General features: G+C 49.9%; 1 protein-coding gene across 3 annotated transcripts; it reads right to left on the bottom strand.

Annotated features, from left to right (window-relative positions):
* Positions 1-3,468: 3,468 nt before the first annotated feature.
* On the bottom strand, positions 3,469-11,875 carry TBXT (T-box transcription factor T). 3 transcript variants are annotated; one of them, XM_060030468.1, is made up of 8 exons: positions 11,670-11,875; positions 10,923-11,187; positions 10,026-10,160; positions 9,136-9,197; positions 8,959-9,020; positions 6,803-6,979; positions 5,629-5,758; positions 3,469-3,742 (listed from the first exon to the last, which is right to left on the bottom strand). In XM_060030468.1, exons 1-8 carry the CDS (start codon positions 11,873-11,875, stop codon positions 3,469-3,471), a joined length of 1,311 nt encoding a protein of 436 aa, XP_059886451.1. The 3 variants fall into 3 exon arrangements, with proteins under 3 accessions (XP_059886451.1, XP_059886452.1, XP_059886453.1); XM_060030469.1 differs by having other exon boundaries at positions 6,803-6,976; XM_060030470.1 differs by lacking the exon at positions 6,803-6,979.
* Positions 11,876-22,632: the final 10,757 nt, after the last annotated feature.

The raw sequence follows: 22,632 nt of genomic DNA, 5'->3' as shown, positions 1-22,632 counted from the left end.
TTGGGTGCGGGAAGCGAGCACCCTCTACCATGTGGATCCTTGGTGGGATCTACTGGGGAGGGGAGTTTGGGAACCTTTATGAGGCCTTAGAATTGAACAACTGTCTTTTCGTTTGATGTCCGGAGGTTTTTACACCTGAGTCAATGAAGATCCTGGTGAGTGGGCCGTAAACCTTTCTTCTAAGTGGAAAAGGGGCAGTAGTGAAAGGTTGGGAAGGGGGACCCTCCACCTCAAGGCCCTTCTCAAGCAGACCAGCTTTAGGAAAGAGGAAATATGGGTTTGAGGATCTGGGAAAACGTGTCCATACAAACGTTCACCAGAGGAAGACGCGCTGCAGAGAAAGCAGGTGTGGGTGCTCCTTTGCAGCCCTTATACCAGGGATCGGACGTCTTACGGGGCCCCTTCCCATGCATTCACCCATGGGACATCGCACCTTCTCACACGGAAGTGTCCAGCTGTAGGTTTTGTTTTGCTTTATTTGTATTTTTGGTTTTCTAAGGGATTTTGCTATTCCCATTAATAAATGTCTTTGTAATTACAGTGCTTTCTTGTTTTTATGTTTATTTTTTTAATAAATATTTTATTTATTTTGGGCTGCACTGGGTCTTTGTCGCTGCACGCGGGCTTCCTCTAGTTGCGGTGAGCGGGGGGCTACTCTTCGTTGCGGAGCACGGGCTGTAAGCGCGTGGGCTTCAGTAGTTGTGGCACACCAGCTCAGTTGTGGCTTGCGGGCCCTAGAGCGCAGGCTCAGTAGTTGTGGCGCACGGGCTTGGTTGCTCCGCGGCATGTGGGATCTTCCCCGAGCAGGGATCGAACCCGTGTCCCCTGCATTGGCAGGCGGATTCTTAACCACTGCGCCACAAGGGAAGCCCCCTTTCTTGTTTTTAAAGCCAAATTTTATTTTAAGAATAATGTTTGCTAACACAGGTCTTCTGTCCGTCCGTGGTAGACAGTAATTACAGGTTAAAATGCAGGGAAGGATAAAAGGGGGGTAAGCTGTCCTCTATCTATTTGTGGCCATCTTCTGCTGTCTCTACTGTCACCCAGGCTCAGATGCAGCACCTCTCCCAACAACGTGAAATCCTCTTCAGATGCTGTCATTCCAGTAACTTCTACTTCTCCTTTCCCTGGTGGCCTCTTTCCCTGCTCTTGTGTGACACAGTCCTTTTCCTTTGTATGCTGTTGATGAAAATTCCTGGTATCTTATAGGTTAAGTCTCTTCTTGTATCGATTTCACAGCATTTTCCAATTGGCCGATGGGACAAACTGAGGCCCTGATGTGTGCTCAGGACATCACACCTCAGCATCTTGCGCCCTAGCCCCACCTACACCTCGGATCCATTTTAACACCACCCAGTTAACACCACCCAGTTTTTTCTTTCTCCACCTTGACAGATAAGGAACTTGAACTTCTGGAGTGGTAACTAACTTTCCTGGGGTCCCACAGCAAGGGAGGCAAATGGGCACTCATATCCAGGCCTTTTGTACCAAGTTGCAGGCTCCTGGGGCTATGCGGCTGCCGCTGCCCCGCTGCGTAGCTGAAAAGATGCTATTTGGTATATTAAAATATGAACTCCTTGAATTTGAACTCTGGGTCACCTTTAGAAACTCAACCATGTCAAAGCCCTAAGTAGAAGGTCCCTGGGGTCAGGACTGTGTGACTCCGTCTCCCCGCAGCCCCCAGTGTGGGGCAGGGCCACGTCCCCCGGCGGTGCTCCTGGGAACAGCTCCTCAAGAAGCCGCAGCATCCGAGTCTCAGTGGACCCCGGCTCCTCTTGAAGCCCAGGTCAGTCATTGCTCATTAGCGCTCTGTAAGGCCCGGGAAGGGACAGGGGCTGGGGAAGGTCCTTGGAATATAGTCCCAGCCTTCAGAGAGCAGTCCGGGTGATGGAGGAGACAGACAAGCTTCCTGGGAAACACCTGCACTACAGGATCCCGGGATCGCAGCGTGTACCATCCACCCCTCACCTTCTTCCCTAAGGCCCCTCACCCTTCTCCAGTAGACTTTACGCCTGGGGCCAGACCACTGAGGCCAGTTTACTTCCCAGTCCTACTTGGGCACTGGTTTTTTAAAAAATATTCTTCCAATACTTTTCTATCAAGAAGTCTTCTGATCTGGGGTATTTCTACATGAGTTGCAATAAAACCTAGTAGGAATAAAACCCAGAAAAACTTTAAGTGGCAAACAGTTTACAAGAAGCACGTCCCACTTGGAAAGCAGGCACACACACAGTAAAAATACAGCCCTTTACACTTACATTCTAAGTTAGAAAGCAGAGGTTCAGAATATCAAGCTTGAACCAGTAGGATTAAAGGAAGGATTCTGCCACTAGATGGAGAAATTGCCCCAGTCTAGCACAAGCGCGGTTCTGGCTCCCTGCTGGGAAATCTTACCTGCAGGACAGATATTTACAAGGGCCATATTGCTTAAATGACTGTGGCAACTACACCTTACATTTATAAACTGTAACATTTTGTCAATTCGTTTTATGTATTTCTGCTTGAATGGCGTAGACATCCCATATTAATCTTTATGGCATCTGTATGTCCTGCATTCTGCCATTACCATATTCATGATTCAGTGCCGACTCTCTGGAAAATCTTTTAACATTGTTTGCATTTTGTGGCCATTAGCCTTGAGTAAATAAATACATGCAAATTTCACTTCCAGTCCTGCAACTGATCAGGTCAAATATTAAAGTCTGGAACAGATTGAAAGCGCTTCTCCAGGACAATCTTAACCACCAGGTATAACGAACAGCAAAATCTCACTCCGAAAGAGGAGAAGTCTGAACAACAACTAGACCAACCAACTTTGCACATCGCCTTTATTTTGCAGAAAATGCCTTCTGCTGATTGTCTTTGGCTACATTATCAGGAGAAAAATATAAACAGTGGTAGGTTTAACAGTACAAGAGATTAGCTACATATGCATAAAATAAACATGCTAGCGGGCAGAGCTGGACATTTCCACTTTAACTACAATCTGCCGTCCTCAACTATGATTTAATTCTGTCTTTCACAGCTCAGCTCCAACTGCGACCCCTGCCGCAAGGGGGACCTGAAGGCTACTTGAAAGCAACAAGGAAGAGAATTAAAAGTGTGCTTTTTATCTCACTAGAGTAGGACCAGTGGAGTTTACATATGTGCCAGAGTCACCTACGTGCTGTACGAGAAACAAAGTTTCTGCATATGCTAGCAAGTCATTTTTACTGTGAGTCACGGCGAGTTAGGCCAACTGCATTGCTTGCACGCTTGAATTCACCTGCAGCATACAAGGACCCAGGACGGCACTGCCACCACAGAAGATGAACAAAGGTGGTGTCAGTGCGGCTCTCGAAAGAACGTGTATTCTCCTCTTATTTATTTTAAGGCCTTATTCCCTTCCCCCTCCCCATGAGCCTACCAATCAAACCAAGACTTGCTGCCACGAGAAAGTCATTGCATCTTTAAGACACAGGCTCCGGCTCACATGGACGGAGGTGACACGGGCGTCCATGAGGCCAGGAGGCGGGCCTGGGCGGAGGCATCGTACTGGCTGTCGGCAATATCTGTGGCCGAGGAGGCCCCTTCGTACAGTGGGGATCCCGAGGAGGAGGGAGCGGAGACTGGATGGGCGAGAGAGGCAGAGTGAGCAGAAGAACCTCGAAAGAACTGGGCTCCCAGCCCGTTGGATATCCCTGCCGCCTGGGCACCGGGGGTGATGGTGCCGCTGCTCACAGACCACAGGCTGGGGTACTGACTGAAATGGAAAAATGGAAAAACAGACAAGTCAGAGACCTGGGGAGGGGCTCCAGATCAGCTGCAGGAGGGGAAAACAAGCCCCCCAAATCCCACTCCTGATAAGTGGGTTACATGGCAGCTTTCTTTCACACGGGCCCCTTCCTCTGTGTCACTAAACCACACTCTGACGTGCATAGAAGTTATTGTCTCATGTATTAACAATGAACAAAATCATTAGGACAAAATCAATAGTTAAAAAGGCTGCTGACGTAGACATAACTCCTGGCAGAGCAAAACACTCCAGCTTTGCTCATGTTCAGAATCCAAAATTCTCAGATATACTGAATCAGATGTTTCAGAGGATGTGTCTAAGTATCTGTTAACTAGCACGCCCCCCACCCTGCAGGGATTCCTTCGAGGGGGACGACAGGCTTCTCAAACACCGAGTGGTGGAGGGTGAGCGTCCAGCGGCTGCCGTATGGGCAGCACATCTCAGCACGCGTTAGTTAGCCTGACCCACGGCAGGAAGAAGTGCACCAGCAGTGAGACCCGGAAGCAAACCCTGGTTAAATAGCTTTATCACGTTAGCCTTGTTCTGCGACCACCTCTGAGGCTCTGTTTCCCCATCTCTGAAAGAAGGAATTGGAAATGGGTATTAAACCCCCCGGTCTGGGAACACAGGCTTGAGTAGCATGACACTAGGCTACAATTTTGTTTCAGGAAAATGTCTCTCTCTTATAGTAGAATCCTTTTATAAATGAATAATGAGACTATACGCTGTCATGGGCTATACAGTTCACCAAGCCATGTCCTGCACTTCAGATGCATTTGAACGTGCAAACGGGCCTGAGTTAAGTGAGGCAGGTTACCATCCCCATTTTACAGATGCAGAGAAACAAGGCTCCGAGATAACACTGACAACCTCTAACATCCTCGGGGCGCGGGGGGGGCCCTTTGTAACCTACAGACCATCCAATTCACAGCAGTTTTCTAGATGCCTTCAGAGCCTTGGAAGAGCCCGCGGATTAGGTGTTGCTTGCTTTACTTTTAACAGTAGACAATCAGATTCTTATTTTAAAGGAATTGTTTCCTAAAACTAAAGAATTAAGATCTTAGGCAAATAGCGATATTCTATACACAGAAACTGTTCTGCTTTTGAGGTCAAGATGCCTTGTCTACAGACTCAGTCTGCTGTAAGCCAACTTGTCCAATCATTTAATATCTTTGAGTCCATTTCCTCATTAGAAAATGTGGACTGACCTCTAGTTTTGTTATTTTAGTTCTCTGTTGTAATAATCCTATGAGGAAGTGCAGTACATTTACCGACCGGCTCGATTTTTTAAGCCAGTCTCCCTCTATATAATTTTCGAGTTAAGAAAATAGTCATCATTCTTTACAAGTTACCCAGCATATACGTTAAGAACATTGATTCTACATCCACAGAAATCCAACAAAGTTATTTCCTTAATTTAAATCCGCCTGTCAAAAAAGGTTCTGGAAACATTTCTGCAAAATTCACCTACTGACCCCAATAACCCTGTAAAGACAGGCTGAGGCTGGGGTTACCTAGTGCCCTTTTCTTGAAGAAACAAGGCTCAAGAGACTTGTCCATCACAAGAACTAGTAAACAGCAAAGCCAGGATAGGGTTCCTGGTTCCCTTGCGTCACAGCCCAGCTCCCATCCAGCCTGAGGGAGCAACTGGTCTTTCCAGAGGACAGGCTGAAGCAGGAACTCACAGCATTCGTGTAACCTGGGGTCCCCGGACACACCTGGCTAAACGGTCAAGTTATAAGCAAAAACTCAACACCCATAAGTGAAGGGCAGAATAGAGGCCAGTGAATGAGACGGCATGAAGTCATAGGCACTCCCGGGACGGTTTGCATCATTCCCCAGACATACGTTACCTGGAGCCCGTAGGAGAACCAGCATTCGGACTCATGGGGAGCATGCTGGTGTGGGCAGGCATTCCAAGGCTGGACCAATTGTCGTGGGATGGGAGCATGGACAAACACGCAGATGAACTGTCAGAATACGCTACGGGACGTAAGAAAGTGTCATTACTGGTGGGATCTTCCAAGAGTGACAAAGTGCATTGAAATACTACCAATAGCTGGAGCTACCCAACGTTGAAAACAAAATGTGTGCGATATTAAGTAGAGAAAACAGTCCACTAGCCTGCTAAATTGGTCATCAGAGGCTAACACTTATTGTCCAATGTATATATTTGAATATATTCCAGTCCCCAGGCTTTTTCTTTATCATTAGATCAACAGCTGCCCTGTAGAAATGGAATCCTACAATCACATGATTGAGGATTAATTACCTTTAAAAATAAAATCAATGCAATTTTAACCTGCCTTTTCCCCAAAGGATTATTTCTTAAGAATTAAAAGGGCTTTAGAAACCAGGCAAAATTTAAAATATGATCTTCTAGCCTCTGGCTGGACAACTATTTCCTTCCCAAATAAGCTCCTTTCATTTCAAATCAGCTTTAATTGCTTCATTGTTTTATGGTGTTCATTCAGTTTTTCCCTCCTTTTGGAGCCAGACAAAATGAAGTCTGGGCATCCATGGTGTTCGAGAGAATTAGGTCCAGGGAGCTTCACGGTCTGGCCCACTGATCACAGGACTCAAGCCGGCACCAGGGTCGCCTAGGGGCTTGTTAAACCACCAAGTGCTGGGCCCACCCCTAGAGCTTCTGATTCCGTGAATCTGGGGGCTCTTCAGATGATACTGGGGCTGCTGACCCGGGTACCATACGTGGAGAAACACCCGTGTGCCAGTCAAGCTAGGAACTCGAGTGCCTGGCTGGCCCGACATCATCACTTTCGAAGGGTTCATGAAATATCCAAACCTGGGCGCCTAGACATGGGCCCACAGTCCTGGAGTAAGAACGCTGGAGCAACAACGGCCACATCCAGCCCCAAAGGCCCCCTGGACTGGACGTCTCTGTGGTCGAGCCAGCAGTAACACGGACATGAAAAGAAGGTCCCTCTGGAGCCCTGCAGACTGCCTTTCCCTTTCCAGAGGTCTTCCGGCCACCCCCAAAGCCCGGGCCTGCTTCCGCTCAGGACTTACTTGGAGAATTGTTCCGATGCGCGTAAGGGCTGGGGTAGGGGGCTGGGCGGTGGTTCCTCAGGGCCGGGTACCTTTCACAGCCATGCGTGGAGGGAAGAGAGAGGGGGCCTCCAAACTGAGGGTGAGGGGTGGCAGGTGGACACAGGGTGCTGGTTCCAGGAAGCAACCACCCCCCTGCTGTGAGAGAAGAATGCTGAGTGCCTGACTTTTCACCACTTCCATTATTTAAAGGACAGGAGGGGAAGCCCCCAGAGGTGCAGCGGTGAGGGCTCCGAACTCACTGCCCAGGACCAGGTTCACCCTGGTCAGGGAACTAAGATCCCACAGGCTGAGCGGCATGGCCCCCCAAAACCCCAAAACACACAAACAAACAAAAACTACCAAAAGACGGGAGGGCAGAGGCCAGGAAGTGGCAGATCTTTTGCTCAGGATTCGGGAACACCGAGGACCCAGCGGAGTCTTCAGGTGCCTCAGGCTGGCCAAGGTTTCTAAACCCACAGGACAGCCGAAACCCTGGGAGACTGGCCCCGACCTCAGCCAAGCCTGAAGCCTCCTAAACACCCAGAATCCTCCCGGCCTCTTACGGGATGTTCCGTTCCCCCAGGCAGGTTAGCTTTCAGGGCCTACCTTCTGAGCTTGAATATAATGTAAAAAAAGACAGAATTCAGACTCAGAGCCAGGCGCATTCAGGACACACGGGGCGAGCCGTGCGGCGGAGGCCCTCGTCCCCCTCGTCCCACCCCACACCGTAGCACAGAGGGGCTGCTGTCCTGGCTGGAGGGGCACCCGTGTTCCGCTCACCTTTCTTCTGCTCTAGGCCCACACTCTCCCCGCCTTACACATCAATCAGAACATTGTTCCAACATTGCCCTGCCCTCCTTTAAAACGCCAATTTCTTCTCCATTTCCTTTTTAACTTTAAAAAAGAAATCAGAAAAACAACCACTAGGAGGACGACAACTCTGGCTCCAATTCCCAAACTACAAACAATTCTTCAGACAACATTCAAATGAGGGGAAGGTCCAGATGTGGCCACAAAGTTTGGGCTCCATCACTTGCCAAAGCAGTTGTTCATATTCTGCTCTATGACGCGGCAGCCCATGAGCCACTTAGGAGAGCTGTTTGCTAAATTAGTCCAGAAGATGACAAGAAGGGAGGGAGGGAGGGAGGGAGGGAGACAGAGAGGGAGGGAGACAGGGAGGGAGGGAGGGAGGGAGGGGGAGGGAGGGAGGGAGGAAGGGAGGGAGGGAGGGAGACCGGGAGGAAGGGAGACAGGGAGGGAGGGAGGGGGGAGGGAGGGAGGGAGACAGAGAGGGAGGGAGGGAGGGGGGAGGGAGGGAGGGAGGGAGGGGGGAGGGAGGGAGGAGGGAGACAGGGAGACAGGGAGACAGGGAGACAGGAAGAAAGAAAAAGAAATAGAAAAAGAAAGAAACACACACAGTTTGAGGAGGATGCCACGCTGGTTCGTCCAGACTCCTGAAGTGGGCAGCAAACACTAACTTTCCTCTCTCAGGGTCCCCTCCCTGCGTGGAGAGGAGGGCTAGACACAGCCCTTCCTCCTAACGGACTCTGCTGCAGACCTGCATCACTTCGCTGGCTCATGGAACTCCTAAAGGAAGCTAGACTTAAAGCAGACTTTCCCATCCTATGCTCCACTGCTTCCAGCATGAGCTGATGGGCCATACCCAGAACCGAAGCAGGCTAAGGGGAAAACCACACGTGATCACAAGCATCGTCCCAAACATGGTCCTCCAGTTTTCAGTCATTAACAAAAAGAGAAACAATCTCAAAGTGGATACGAGCAGGGCTCTCCTCTTGTCCCACACAGCAGGGTGTAAACACCCATCCAGGCCATGGCTGGAGCTGCCTTGAAGCACAGCAAAAGAACCCCCGCAACTTCTCCCCAGGCTTCTCTGTCAGGAGTCCTGTGGGCGGGGGGAGCATCCGCAAGCCCAGATGGAGCAGAGGCTGAGGGCCAGGAGGTTGAGGACCAGTCCTAACAGCATCAACACACAGGGCCAGGTGCCTCGCACAGCAAAGGGTAATGTGCTCCCCAAGGGCACCCAGAAGCCCTGTCTGCTCCATCCCCAGCTTCCAGCTCCCAGCAGGCTAGCCCCTGAAACAAGGTACATCTGGCCAGAGCGCAACAAACCGTACATGGGGAGTGCCCAGACTGCTGGCTGTCTCCGGGGTCTTCCATCACGTCCTTGTGATGGCTTCTGCCAAAGAAGTGCAGCGAATTGTCAAGGAGGACATTCACACACAGTATTTGCAGCAATAGCTCAGCTTTCTGCACACTTCTTTGCTCAAAGGGTATAGTTAGAATTCTCTCACCTTTCCTTTGCATCAAGGAAAGCTTTTGCAAATGGATTGTATTTAATTTTAAGAGCTGTGATCTGAAAAACAAGAAGTTGCGTTTACTAGTAGGTTGCTCATTCGCCAGAGGATTCAATCGGGCCCCAAGAAATCGGGGACCCCCAGCGCCCCCTCTACATATTCAAATGCAATCAGATTTATTTCCTGGTATATCTTTCTATTTGGATCTGAAGTAGCCGAGGAATCAGCATATTTTATAAAGAAGAGCACAGTCACGGAAAGCTTTTAGAGGCTGACTTTCCGGGTGGAATTCACAATACGTTTAACCTCCTGCTGACAATGTGCTGTGTGTATCAACCAGACAAACAGGGCTCAGAACATAACCCGGGTCTGCTTGGGAACAGTGACTGGTTCTAGCTGGCAGTCAACACCCACCGACACCTTGACCCGCTAATCACAAACCGCCTGCACTTTGGGGTCAGACTTAGATATGAATTTACAGGCACTAGACCGGATTCTGTATCTAGGCGACTCCTCACACCACAGATTTGGAGGGATGCCCCCAACCCTCTTAGGAAGATTCCCAGAGTAAGGAGAGGCCCCCCGCCCCTTTCTCTGAAGTCCTGTTCTTAAATTCTTACAGTCCTTTAACCTAAATGTTTTATTCAGCTTTTCATTTTGAGCCTTTAGTAGTGGACGCTTTTATGGAAAACTAAAGGGGAACGTGCTTGAATGAGTACTTATTTTAAAACTTTTCTCCCGCTGTTCCAATTTTATAGTTACGGTAAATTACTTGAAAGGGCACTAATTATCAGTCTAAAAGTACAATCATCACACAGGCTCCTGGCATTCCCGGGAACCTCCCGCAGAGCCTTCGCCAGACCGACGGCTGCCCGCGCCCCTCTCACCTCTTCGTTCTGATAAGCGGTCACCGCTATGAACTGCGTCTCCGGGAAGCAGTGACTGGTGATCATGCGCTGCGGACCCCCAACTCTCACGATGTGGATTCGAGGCTCATACTTATGTAAGGAGTTCAACATGATCTGAGAGACATAAACACGGGAATGGAGATCATCAAAGTCCTACCGTTAAGACAAGAAAACATCCACGTGTCCTGCTGAGGAGGAGAAAAATACATCCAAGATGCAGAAGACCCTGCAGCTCGCAGGAAAACGTCTTCCCTGTTGAAGTTGGTAGGTTTCCCATTAGGTGCTGCTCTCACCACTAGTTTGGAAAAGGAATGTGAGATGCTGCACACCATTAAAGGCAATGAATGCCCATCACGAAATGCTTTGACCTGGTAGAGTAAAGTTCTAAGGCTTCCAGGGCAGCTGCAGACAGCTTTAAATGCTTGAGCGAGATCGCAGCTTACGGGAACACCGGGTCTCCCAGGAACAATCCCCAAGTAAAGATGTTCTGTAGAAAAGGACAGATTTACAAGTTTGTTCAGACTCCACGCAGTAAATACGTGGACGTATTCAGCGCTAAAGCGACCGTTTAACTATCAAGACTGGTATTTTCTCTACCCCTAGGAAAGTTGAGGGCTAGGACGCAAAAGTTCCCCCAAACTTGAGATCTGCCCGAGTGTTCAAAGGGGAGGCTTTGCGCCCTCTCCCCGCTCTCCAGGCCTTGGTGTTACCGTCGTCAGTTTACTATAAACAACACTGCAGGCTGAACCGAGGAAGGCAGATGTCACCTCCGTGAGCGCAGCGCCCTTCCAAGACTCCCCGGGGACAAGGTGCAGAGTCTCGGGGGCCCCTCCTCGCGTCGTCCGCCGCCCCGTGTCTGCACCCCATCACACCTACCTGGCCCCCTCCATTGAGCTTGTTGGTGAGCTTGACTTTGCTGAAGGAGACCGGCGCCTTCATCCAGTGCGCCCCGAAGTTGGGCGAGTCGGGATGGATGTAGACGCAGCTGGGCGCCTGCGGCTCAGGCTTGCCCCCTGGCACCCACTCCCCGTTCACGTACTTCCAGCGGTGGTTGTCGGCCGCCACGAAGTCCAGCAGGAAGGAGTACATGGCGTTGGGGTCCAGGCCAGACACGTTCACCTTCAGCACCGGGAACATCCTCCTGGAAAGGAAGGAGCGCAGCTGGAGGACCCCGGATCTGACCCGTTAGAACGAAGAAGCCAGGGGCATCTGCATTTGGAGCAAAGAGGAGCCCCCTTGGGAACTTACAAAGGGGACGCCCGAGCGCCCCCCTTCCCAGGACTCTCCTACATCCACAGGAGCCCTCCTCACTACCAACCCCCGGCCTCCAGAGGCAGGGCGGGAGAGGACCTGGCAGAGGGTTGCAGCACTCGGGTCCAGCCCGCGGGGCAAGCGTGGGCGAGGCGCGGCTCGAGGGAGTCCCCCGGGAGTCCTCATGCCCAGAAGTGAGGATTACGCGAAGAAGTCCCAGAGGGACAATTAGGGGCCACAGGGGTCTGTTCCCCAGTCTGAGCGGAAATGAGCAAAAAGACCGGGAGAAAGTGTTGGAAGGTAAGGAACTTTGCAGCCCGGCTGCCCGGCCCGCCCGAGCGCGTGGCACACGCCGGGTTGTTGCGCGCCTACCTGCCGTTCTTGGTCACGATCATCTCGTTGGTGAGCTCCTTGAAGCGCAGCCACAGCTCGCTCTCCTCCAGGCCCACGCGCAGCTCGCGTTCCGTGGGGTCGCCCTTCTCGCTGCCCGCCTGCAGCTCGCTCTCCACGGCGCTCAGCAGGTGGTCCACTCGGTACTGCAGGCTCTTCCCCGCGCCGTCGGTGCCGGGGGAGCTCATCCTCCCGCCTGCTCCTCCCCACCGCCCCCCGAAGCCCCGACTTGCTACCCGAGAGCCACCTTCGCCCCAGTAGGCGGCCGCTCTTCCAGGAAGAGGGGCCGCTTGGGCCAAGACCTGCGAGGCGCCCGGGTGCCAGCACAGACCTGGGAGGAGGACGAGGATAGAGATCCGGGGGGGGAGGGGCGGGGGAAGGGGGGGAAGGTTATTCCACTTGAACTCCCGCAAGGAGCTACTGGAGGAGGTCTCCGGGGAGAGAAAATCACCCCTCGGCATAAATAGAGCCTCGGGAGCCGCCGAGGGGGCGCGGCGGATTGGGCCGCGCGCCCTTTGAAGTGCCAGGGCCGCTGCCCATTGGCCGCGAGCGGCCATATCAGACTCAGCCGGGCGCGCCGCGGAGGCGGGGGGCCAACAATGGGCTCCCGCGCCTGCCTTCTGTAAATCCGGAGCCAGGCCCCGCGAGCCCCGGCCCAGCGCCTACACCTCCGCCCTCCTCCAAATGTTTGCACCTCCATCAAAGCGGCCGGGCTGGCCCCGAAAGCCGGGAGGGGATGGGGGACGGACGGCGTGGGGATGGATGGGCAGGGCTCCCGAGCTCGCCCCGCACGCACCTCGCCGAGGAGTTGCCCGGCTGCCCGCGAAGCTCCCCAGCTCTCGCGCGCGGGGCCCTCCTCTCTCTCTCTCCCTCTCCCTCTCCCTCTCCCTCTCCCTCTCCCTCTCTCTCTCTCTCTCTCTCTCTCTCTCTCTCTATCTCTCTCTCTCGAAGCGCACCCAGGACCCCGCAGGTGTGCCAGCCTGGAGTCGCACCGCGGCTCTCACCTGCGCCCGAGCCTGTGTCCGTCCCTCGCCAGCGACCATCGCGCACAGCCACGCTTAAGGGCGAGCCCTGTGCCTAGCCCGGGTCGGGCTGGTCTCCGCTCCTCCGAAAGCTCAGCCCGCCACCGAGCCCGGTCCCGTCCCGACACGTCCCTCGGCCCGCGGCGCTTCAGGTGACTCCGCTAACACCCACGACCATGGATCAGCCCACCCGGCGTCCCCTGTTCTCCGCAGCCCTCGCCTGTCTGGAAAGGGAGGGCCCACGCTCGGAGTCTCTGCCCACGGGCCCATCCAGCGCCCCGAGAGGGAGATGATAGGCCCAAATCAACCAAACGACCCCTTGGGGGATGTTTCCTCGCTCCCTCCTTATCCAAGCAGGACTTTGAGGACGAGGTCTGTGCGCGCACTGAGTGTAACCCGAGAGGTGGCTCCACTTCTGTGGGTTCTGGTCTCTGCTTTCGCGGAAGGTGAGAGTGGGAGGGGGCGGGCCAGGCGTTCCTGGCGAGCCGGGTTCCAGGGGCGTCTCCCCACCCGGCCGGCCGCAGCGCCCGGCCGTGCGCGGCTCGAGTGGTTTATCACCTTTCGGGGAGAACCTCCGCGAGGAGAGCGAAGGAAAGGTGACAAAGAGCAGGAAATAGTTCAATAGGGTCTCTTCAGACAATAACATTCCTCCTAAAACGGGAGCCCAGGAAGGGGAACGGCAGCAGATGCTCGGCGTCGGGACGCGGTCTGCGCGCCTCGGTAAAGAGGGCGCGTGGTCCCAGCCTCGGTTCCCCGCGTCTGCTCGGCGCTCACCCCACCTCACGCCCTCTGGGAAAAGCCACGCATCGGCGGGGCACCCATTCCGAGCAACCCTGCACTTAGCAAGGGGGCTGGCTCTGCGGGGAGGTCGTGGAATCTGCGCCCCGCGCTAACCCTGCTCTGCCCCGCGCGGGGCCGGGCTCTCTCCGGGGTCGAGAATGCCGGGGGACCGCGCGCCCGCAGCCCCCTGGGGAGGGGTGAGCGCGCTCCCCCGGCTACCTTTCCGCCCCTCTCCAGATGGGGCCTGCGGAGTCGCGAGGCCCGGCGCACCCCGCCACTGTCGCATTTCTCAGTTTTTTTGTTGTTGTTGTCTAGGATGCAAGGAAATGCCCAGGGAGCTGACCCGAGGGGTCAGTTTCCTTCTGGAAAGAGGCAGCAAAAGGACCTCATTTGCTCCCGGCACCCGGACCCTGCTGAGTCTCCTTCCACCAGGCTCTTCGGGCCATAGGCTTTGGGGGGCTTTCCGGAGAAATTAAAGATGTCTAAAGGTCATCTGTGCGGTTGAGACCTCCCGAGCCTGCGCACTTAGAATAAAGGGGGGTGGGTGTGAGGTGGAGGGGGAAGAAGCTTGGGTACCAGGCAGTTGAGGGTCTCTAAAACCCCCGGCCGGGAGCGAAGCTTAGGACGCTCCTTGGCCCCTGAGGCGGGAGCTCTCCTGGCGCTGATGCTTCGGGGTCGATTTTCCCAAAGTCTGGAAGCGCGGGTGAGGACCCGCGGGTTTACCAGGTCGCTCCAGTAACTGTGGTTCCGATTTCAATTCGGCTCCACAAACGGGAGGGGGAAGGACAAATAAGAATAAAGCCCCGGCAGAAAAGGATGTTAGCTCTCAAACGTGAGCAGCGACATTTCTTCCCTCCAGAAGGAAGGTCCAGGGTTCCAGAGCGGCGCGCGGGAAGCTCAGCGCGCAGCTGGGCGAGACGCGGGGGCTTAGGGGCTGCGCCGTAGCTGGGGAGGTCTCCGGGCTGTCACCGCCTAGTATTTTTCCTTTCTCCTCTGTGCCTGATTTTCTGGATCTTTGTTCTTGGTTCTCAGGATAAGCGTCTCCGCTCTCCGGGTCCTTTCAATGAAGGCTGCCGTGCATGACAGTTTACAGCCAAAAACTTCCTCCCGCCCAGCTATAAAGAATTCCCAGTTAATAACAAGGTGCTTCCTTGGGGGGAGGAGGGGCCAGGGCTCCCCAGATGTTTCTTTCCCAAGGTCTTTTTCCCGTTGGGAAGTCTAGCCAGCCGGTCCAGAAAAATAAGTGAACGCCTTAGGCTCCACCAATAACTTGGGAAACATTTTACAAAAAAGCACATACACACACACACACACACCCCTCATTTCCCAGAGAGGCGGTTTTCCCCAGACCCACCCTCCTCTCAAGCAACAAAACCATTTGTCTTGTGGGAGCGGGTATCAATGGTGCCGTAACAGGCTCAAGGGCAGTCAGGGCAGGGACAGCGTTGTGGGACCCCCGCCATGCCCTCCAGTTTCCTTCTTTTATTTTTTCTTCTTCCTTAAAAAATAAATTGATTTTTGATTAGATAATTTGTGCTCACTGTAGAATATACTGGACACATGATGGACGTACATATCTGAATATACATGATGTGTGTGTGCTCGTGTTGTGTGCGCGCGCGCATGCAAATGCAAACCTCAAGCGCTGATCACTGCATGTGTAGGTGTGTTTTCCTCAACTTTTTTTTTCATTCTGTTCTTCTGGTGAGCCCTTCTTCCATCCTGGTTAAGCAGACTTAACAAAAGCATTTGCGTCCTAAATTTAAGACAACATATAAAGGGCGCTTGATAGCAAATCTTTTCCGTCGCTAGTGGCTTTTCTGTCTCTCCCACTGAAAGAAACCCGATGAATTTTGTTATGGTTTTAAAGTTGCACAATATAATTCTTTAGACTCCATAGCATTGAAAGTTTTCAAAGGCCACTGGCTTGTCTGGGGCATCTCTGGTTTGTGGAAGAGAGCAAAGACTTGTTTCTCAAAGCCTTTCCCAGTAGTGTCCCAGCCCTGGACCTGGCTGACCCGTCACTGCAGCCCCAGGAAGAGGGCAGTCGGGCTCTCATTTTGAGCTCCCAGACCTCTCTCCGGAAGTGCACGGGAGGGTGTGGCCCTGGCAGGTGTGGAGTTGGATTATTAGCCCGAGGAAGTGCTTCCAGACCAAATCCATCCTGGCTATACTTTCTCGGCCACAAAGCTTTGTCACAGATGACAGTGTACGGTTTCCTGATGGGCGTTCACACACCAAAAACAAACAAACAAGCCTGGTGAGGCTGAACGCCTGGGATTGTGACTTTTCTCTGTAAAACTCCAGCGCAGTTGCCTCCGTCCTGGAATCCCAGGCAGCAGAAGAGAAATCTGTAGGTGGCTGGACTATGGTCCCTTCTGTGGCGGGTAGCTTGTTCTCCTGGGTTCTTGAGTTTCTCAGGCCTCGTAGTTCATAGTTTGTCTTCAGGGTGGAATGTCTTTCTCCCGTTTTTCCAGGAAGGCCGGGAAAGCCCTTTCAGCCACGTCTTCAGCTCTGGCCTGCGTTGTGGTAACAATTTCAGTCCTTCTGTTTCCACCTTATCTGTGTTTCCAAATCAGATTCCTTGCCTGTTCTCAGCTTCTCCACTGTTTCATCCCTTAGCCTCTTCTGCATGTATTAAGTGGCTTGTGAAATGTTTTTCCCACACCACTCTGTCAGTTTGCTTTTCTCCGTCACTTTTGGTTTTTACTGCCTCCAATGAACAGTTTCTTTTTCTGCTGTCGCCTCGGTTTTCTGACAGTCTTGATCCCCCAAGTCCCTCGCCTCTGCCTTGCATCACAATCCCCTGGCTCCTTGAGGCGCTGTTTCTTAGAAGCCATGCTTTTGTGTCTCACTGAAAAGGCCAGTTTTCTGAATTCATCTTTTGCTTCCTGCCGATTATTATTTCCAGAGGCTGCTTCTCCTCTGAGTTCTAGGAATAACCCCACTGCCCCTCACCCTTCACACTTGGCTCCCTGCTCTTTTCTTTCTCCTCCGTTGGGACGGGGTGCCCGGGGGTCCCCAGCCTGCCGGCTGCTCCAGGGACCCCTCAGCCACACTGTGGGGCAGGCGAGGTGCAGGGTAGTGTCTGTCTTACTCACTCGAACCAGCACTGAACTCCTGCTGTTGAGTGCCTAGATTGGCAAAATTGGGATGCTCCCAGCATGGGCTTTTTGTTGTTGTTTATTTTATTATTTTTTTTTTTTTTGCGGTACGCGGGCCTCTCACTGCTGTGGCCTCTCCCGTTGCGGAGCACAGGCTCCGGACGCGCAGGCTCAGCGGCCATGGCTCACGGGCCCAGCCGCTCTCAAGCCTCCCTGGAGACCTGCTAGGGGGCATTTTAACAACACATGGGCGACACATGAACCCTTAACATTCACGAAAATGCAAGAGCCACGGGATCCGGAGCGGCCTTTCTTGAGTCACTACTCACTGACTTGAATCGCCCAGCGTCCTGAAGACGGTAAAGCAGGGGTCCCCTGCGGAGTCGTGTACAGAATGAGACCCAAGAATGAAAAGAAATCAGCTCTTCCAAGGGAAGCAGTGAGGGTGAAGCAGTAGGAACATCATTTCGGGTATAAAGTTACTCAAGAAATCATGCCTGGGAACTCTACCCAATCATTTAATCGGTGACCTTATAAAATGGCATTTCTCCTTTCTCTACACCTTATTTTAGAAAATCCTCCTTTGGCACTGAATAAATCTGAAGTCCCAAACCAATTCTCTTATAGGAAAGAATGCTGGACACGAACGGATTTGGGAATGAGTGGTGTACACTGCTTGTGCTGGACCAGCTCTGAGGTTCCCAGTGCAACTATTCAACAGGAAAGGCCGACATTATGTCCCAAATGAGGCCAGCCTGTGATTGCTGCTGTGAGAGGGGCTGGCACAGCAGGCTCTGAGCCCAGAGGTTCAGGAGCCTGACGCTTCCTAGAGGAAGCAGCAGGGAGAGCGCAAGGTCTCAGGCCCAGGAGTGGGAGGGAGGCTGCTCTTTCTATGGAAAAAACAGCATGCAGTGCCTTGATTCTGGAGCAAAGCTGAGGATAACTAAGAGAGACTGGACTTTTAATGACAGTGGAGACTCCAAAGACCCAATCACCTATTTAATAAGAACAAAGGGGACTTTAAGACAGGAGGGCCAAGTCTGGCAGGAAAGCTTAAGGTGAGGCCGGTGTGCTAGGTGCCCTGTGGTTTGGGAGGAGGACGCCAGAGGGCAGAGGTCAGCAGGCAGGTATGGGGGTGGGGCACTGGGCAGGCTTTTGAGACGGTGGGATTCTGGGATCTTCATGGACTAGATAGGAAGAACTCTAGAAAGGTCTGCACTGTATACTAGAAACTCTGGGGGCACTTTTAGAGACTTCTTGTAGAAATTCCCATAAATACCATAGACCAAGACGAAAACAAGGGAGAAGGAGAGATATTATAAGGATATTTGGGGAAGGCCTATCTGGGGGAGGGGGAAAGACAGGAAGACAGACGGAGCCCTGAGCAGAAATGCCACAGCTGGGGTGAGAACAGAGAGCCGGAGGGTGTCCATGGGGGGCGCCCCGAGGGAGAGCTGGGGGCTGGTACGACAAGAAGGGGGAGCTAAGATGCATCCTCCCTCCATATCAAGTACCAGACTGATAGTAAAAAACGGGACAAAGGGGAGGGCTTGGCATGTCGGTGAGAAAAGGGCCCCAGTCAATGGTTCCCACCACAGGGACCTTGCCAGCTGAAAAGAAGCCGCTGAGGGGGAAAACCCATTTGGAAATTAGGATTAGCACGTTCTACAACCTCAACTCACACAGCTTCCAGGGTCCAAGTGTCCCAGCCCGAGAACACAGGCAGGAGGAAGTAACATTCACCTCGGGTCTATTATATGCGAGGAGTCCCGCATATGTTATCAGCCAGACATCAGCTTTGCAAGGTGGTGAGAGGTCCTCTTTTATATTCAGGAAACTAAGGCTCTAGAGGGAGGGAAAAATGGAGAGCAGCTGGATTTCTGGTTTGTCTTACTTTAAACTCATCTTGTTTCCACCAAACTAGGTTAAATATATGGCAAGTGGAAACAAATGTGTTTATCTCTCTCCTACCCACCACGTTCAAAAAACTATTTATAAATGGAATGTGGCGTGTGTGTGCGTGTGCGTGTGTGTGTGTGTGCGTGTGTGTGTGTGTGTGTGTGTGTGTGTGTGTGTGTGGTTTGGGGAGGGGAACTGGTTGGCTTAAATACTTTGAAAAATCTGAAAAAACAGTTTCATAATACGAAGGATGACAACATAATAGGAACTGGAGGAGGAAAACATCTCATCCTTAAACAACTCACAATCCAGCAGGAGATGCTGGTAATTAGAGAAGCAAAGGCTAAATAGTGCTTAAGCCTGAATACATCATCCTAATTGTGCTTCCGAAGCACCCTATGCAAGACAGAATTATTATCCTCCTTCTTTTAAAAATTTTCATAATAAAATAAAATGTAGATCAGAGAGGTGAAGAAGTCTCCCCAGGGTCACAGAGTTCATGTGGAACTGTAACTCCAAGCTATACTAGTGGACTACAGTAATTCCAGAAGAGAAGTAAGTAGGAAGACTCAAATTGTGTTCTTGGACTTTGCCTGATTCACTTTTTGTCAACTTGTATAACTTTCAAGATCATCATTAACCTCAGAGGCTGGCTTTTAAAAAAAGACCACTCTACTATTGTAGCTACTTCCTTTGGGTGCTAGAGGAATTGATGAGGTTAAAGGCACTGAGAAAGGGACTTCCCCGCCGGTCCGGTGGTTAAGACTTCATGTCTCGAATGCAGGGGGCCGGGGTTCGATCCCTGGTCAGGGAACTAAGATCCCACATGCTGCGCAGCCAAATAAATAAATAAAGGCACTGAAAGAAAAACCTGGAACGTTGTGGGAACTTGTACAGTGTTATCTGCTGAGGTTTGAATACAGCTATAAATTTATACATCTTGTGATGCCCGTGAGTAAGAGTTCCCATAGATGAGCTGTAACCCTAGAAAGGGAATTTCTGGGTAAGGTCCACCTTCCGTATTTATAGAATTGGCTGAATTGTTTTCCAAAAGATGTTGCACCAGTTTTATACGCCACCTGCAGTGAGTAAGGTTCCTCTTTCTTTGCATCCTGGCCAACACTTGATATTGTCGAATTTTACAATTTTTCCAATCTGAAGGGTATAAAAAAGAATGTCATGGTTTCAAAAGGCACTTCCCAGATTACTAAGGATTTTGAGCATCTTATTGAATCTTTTTCTTTTCTTTTAATTGAACTATAGGTGATTTACAATGTTGAGTTCGTTTCTGTGATTCAGTTATACATATATATAATATATGTATATATGTATATAATATATGTATATATAATATATGTATATATATGTATATATACATATATATAACTTTTTCATATTCTTTTCCATTGTGGTTTATTATAGGATATTGAACACAGTTCCCTGTGCTATAGAGTAAGTCCTTGTTGTTTATCTGTTTCATATATAGTAGTTTGTATTTGTGAATCCCAAACTCCTAATTTACCCCTCCCCCACCCCCTTTCCCCTTTGGTAACCGTAAGTTTGTTTTCTTTATCTGTCAGTCTGTTTCCGTTTTGTAAATAAGTTCATTTGTGTCATATTTTAGATAGCATATATGTGATAGCGTATGGAATTTGTCCATTGAATTTTTTTTAATTCAATTACAGGAGGTTTTTTTGTAACGCTAATACTGATCATTTGGCTATTTTATAGACAGTAAAACATTCTCTCCCTTAATGACGAGTCTTTCATGTCCTTGATGATACCCTTTTGCCAACAGGAATTCTCAATTTTAATATGGTCAAAGGTGTCACACTTTTCCTTTCCACCCTCTGGTTTTTGTGCCTTTGTTTAAGAGAGCCATTCCAACTCCCAAGATAGTCTCTCATATTTGGAAAGCTGTATAGCCCTGCCTTTTTAGTTGAGGACTTTAAACCACTCAGAACTGACTTCTGTGCATAAGATGAGATAGAGATCCCCTTTCAACGTGGAAAATCAATTGTCTAAGCACCACTTATTAAATCATCCATTGTTTCACTAAAGATCGGCAATAAGTCTGCCATAAATAGTTTCTGTTCTGCATCTGATTCTGGGCCCTCGGATTCTGGGCTCCCTATTCTAATTCACTGATGGATGGTCTTATCTATGCTGGTGCCAATGAAGCACTATTTTAATTGTTCTATGGCTTTAAGTTAGGGCCTGACATGTAGGACAAGCCCCAGCCCTTACTATTTTCTGTTTCCAGTGTGTCTTGTCTGTTACAACTGGCTGCTCTTCTACATAAACGTAAGAATTAGCTTGTCAAATTCCATGAAAAATTATTGAAATTGCATTAACTCTAAAGATCCGATTGGGGAGAACTGACATCTTTGAAATATAGAGTATTTCTCTCCATGAGCATGACACTCCTTTTACTTAGGTCTTTTTCAGTGTCTCGCAGTAATGTTTTATAATTTTTTTCATAAAGGGTTTACACATTTTTTCCCCAAATTTAATCTTAGATAATTAATTTTTACTGCTATTGTAAATGGAATATTTTACAAATTATTTTATAAAATCACGCATTTTAAATAATATTTATGTAAACACTTTCATCTTATTACAAAATCTCATATAACACCTCATTATAATACAAACACTTAGTAATCCCCACCCAGATCAAGAAAGAGCCCATTTGCAGCACCCCAGAGGGTTCACTCCCCAATCACAAGCCCCAACCTCCCCTTTAAATTTAAACATTTTCCGGAAAATTATAATAATTACTTTCTTGCTTTTCTCTGTTGGTGTTTTTCTATTAAAAAATACAGTTTTATATCTTTTATGAACTTTATGGCTTTTCCTTTTCTTTCTTATTATACTAGTCAAACTTCCAGTCCCAGCTTGAAGAGAAATAGGAATAAATAGGCATCTTTCTGTCGTTCCCAAATTCAAAAGGAACAGTTTCAACATTTCACCATTAAGTACATTATTTATTAACAATTTTTTTAAAAATATACTAACAGATTAAGGAATTTCCCTCTTATTTATAATTTGCTATCATTTTCATTATGAGCAGAAATTACTGAAATAAAGAATATATTACTGGGCTCAATTTGTTAATATTTTGTTTAAAATTTTTGCAACTACATTCTTGAGTGAGATTAGCCTGTTTTTTTCCTTCTAGGCTATGCAGGTATCGCAAAAAGAAATGGACGACGTGCCCTCTTTTTCCATTTTCTGGGGAGTTTACTTAGAAAAGATGACATTATTTTTCCCCTAAATATTTGGATGAAATTCACTAGTGAAACCATATGGGCCTAGAATTTTCTTATTTTCTTTGTGGGAGGGTTTTCAAATTATGGATTCAATTTATTTAATAATTGCAGGACTATCTGGATTTTTCTATTTCTTCTTACTAAAATGATTTGTCCACTGTTGCTATTGAGATGTCGCCTGTATTTCTAATTGTTATTTCTTTGTGAGTGATCTGTCCTTTCTCTCTGGCTTCTTTAAAGAACTTCACTTTATATTTGGTGTTTTTTGTTGTTGTTGTTGCTGTTGTTGTTTGCGGTTCGCGGGCCTCTCACAGTTGTGGCCTCTCCCGTTGCGGAGCGCAGGCTCCGGACGCGCAGGCTCAGCGGCCATGGCTCACGGGCCCAGCCGCTCCGCGGCATGTGGGATCTTCCCGGACTGGGACATGAGCCCGTGTCCCCTGCATCGGCAGGCGGACCCTCAACCACTGCGCCACCACTTCGGAAGCCCTGTTGTTTTTTTATCTATTGCTCTTGTGGTTCTTTGGAATCCATAAATCTAAGGATTGGTGTCTTTCGTCAATTCTGGAATTTTAGACTTTTTTCTTCAGATATTGCTTCTTCCCCATCCTCTTGATTACTTCCACCGGAACTGTGATGAAACGTATGTTGGACTTTCTTACTCTGGCCTGTGCGTCCCTTAACGCTCTGTTATATGTTCTACCACCATTTTGTTTCTCTGTGCTGTATTTTGGGTAATTTCTGTTGATCTACATAATTCACTAATTCTATCTTCATATATATGTCTAATCTACTCTTTAACCCACTTGTTACATATTTTTTTTTATTATTGTTTCTACTCTAAAAATTCTATTTCTTCCTTTTTCAAACA

The sequence above is a fragment of the Delphinus delphis genome, chromosome 14, assembly GCF_949987515.2.
Source record: "Delphinus delphis chromosome 14, mDelDel1.2, whole genome shotgun sequence".
Lineage (NCBI taxonomy): Eukaryota > Metazoa > Chordata > Mammalia > Artiodactyla > Delphinidae > Delphinus > Delphinus delphis.
Note: the sequence above shows the minus strand (reverse complement) of the source record. Positions and strands in the feature narration are given on the sequence as shown.

Coding starts and splice junctions, on each gene's coding strand:
- TBXT (XM_060030468.1), bottom strand. CDS start 11,875: ATGAGCTCCCCCGGCACCGACGGCGCGGGGAAGAGCCTGCAGTACCGA. Junction 9,198..10,025: donor CCGCTTATCAGAACGAAGAG/GTGAGAGGGGCG, acceptor CTTGTTTTTCAG/ATCACAGCTCTTAAAATTAA. Junction 6,980..8,958: donor GCAGTCTGGGCACTCCCCAT/GTACGGTTTGTT, acceptor CTTCTCTCACAG/CAGGGGGGTGGTTGCTTCCT.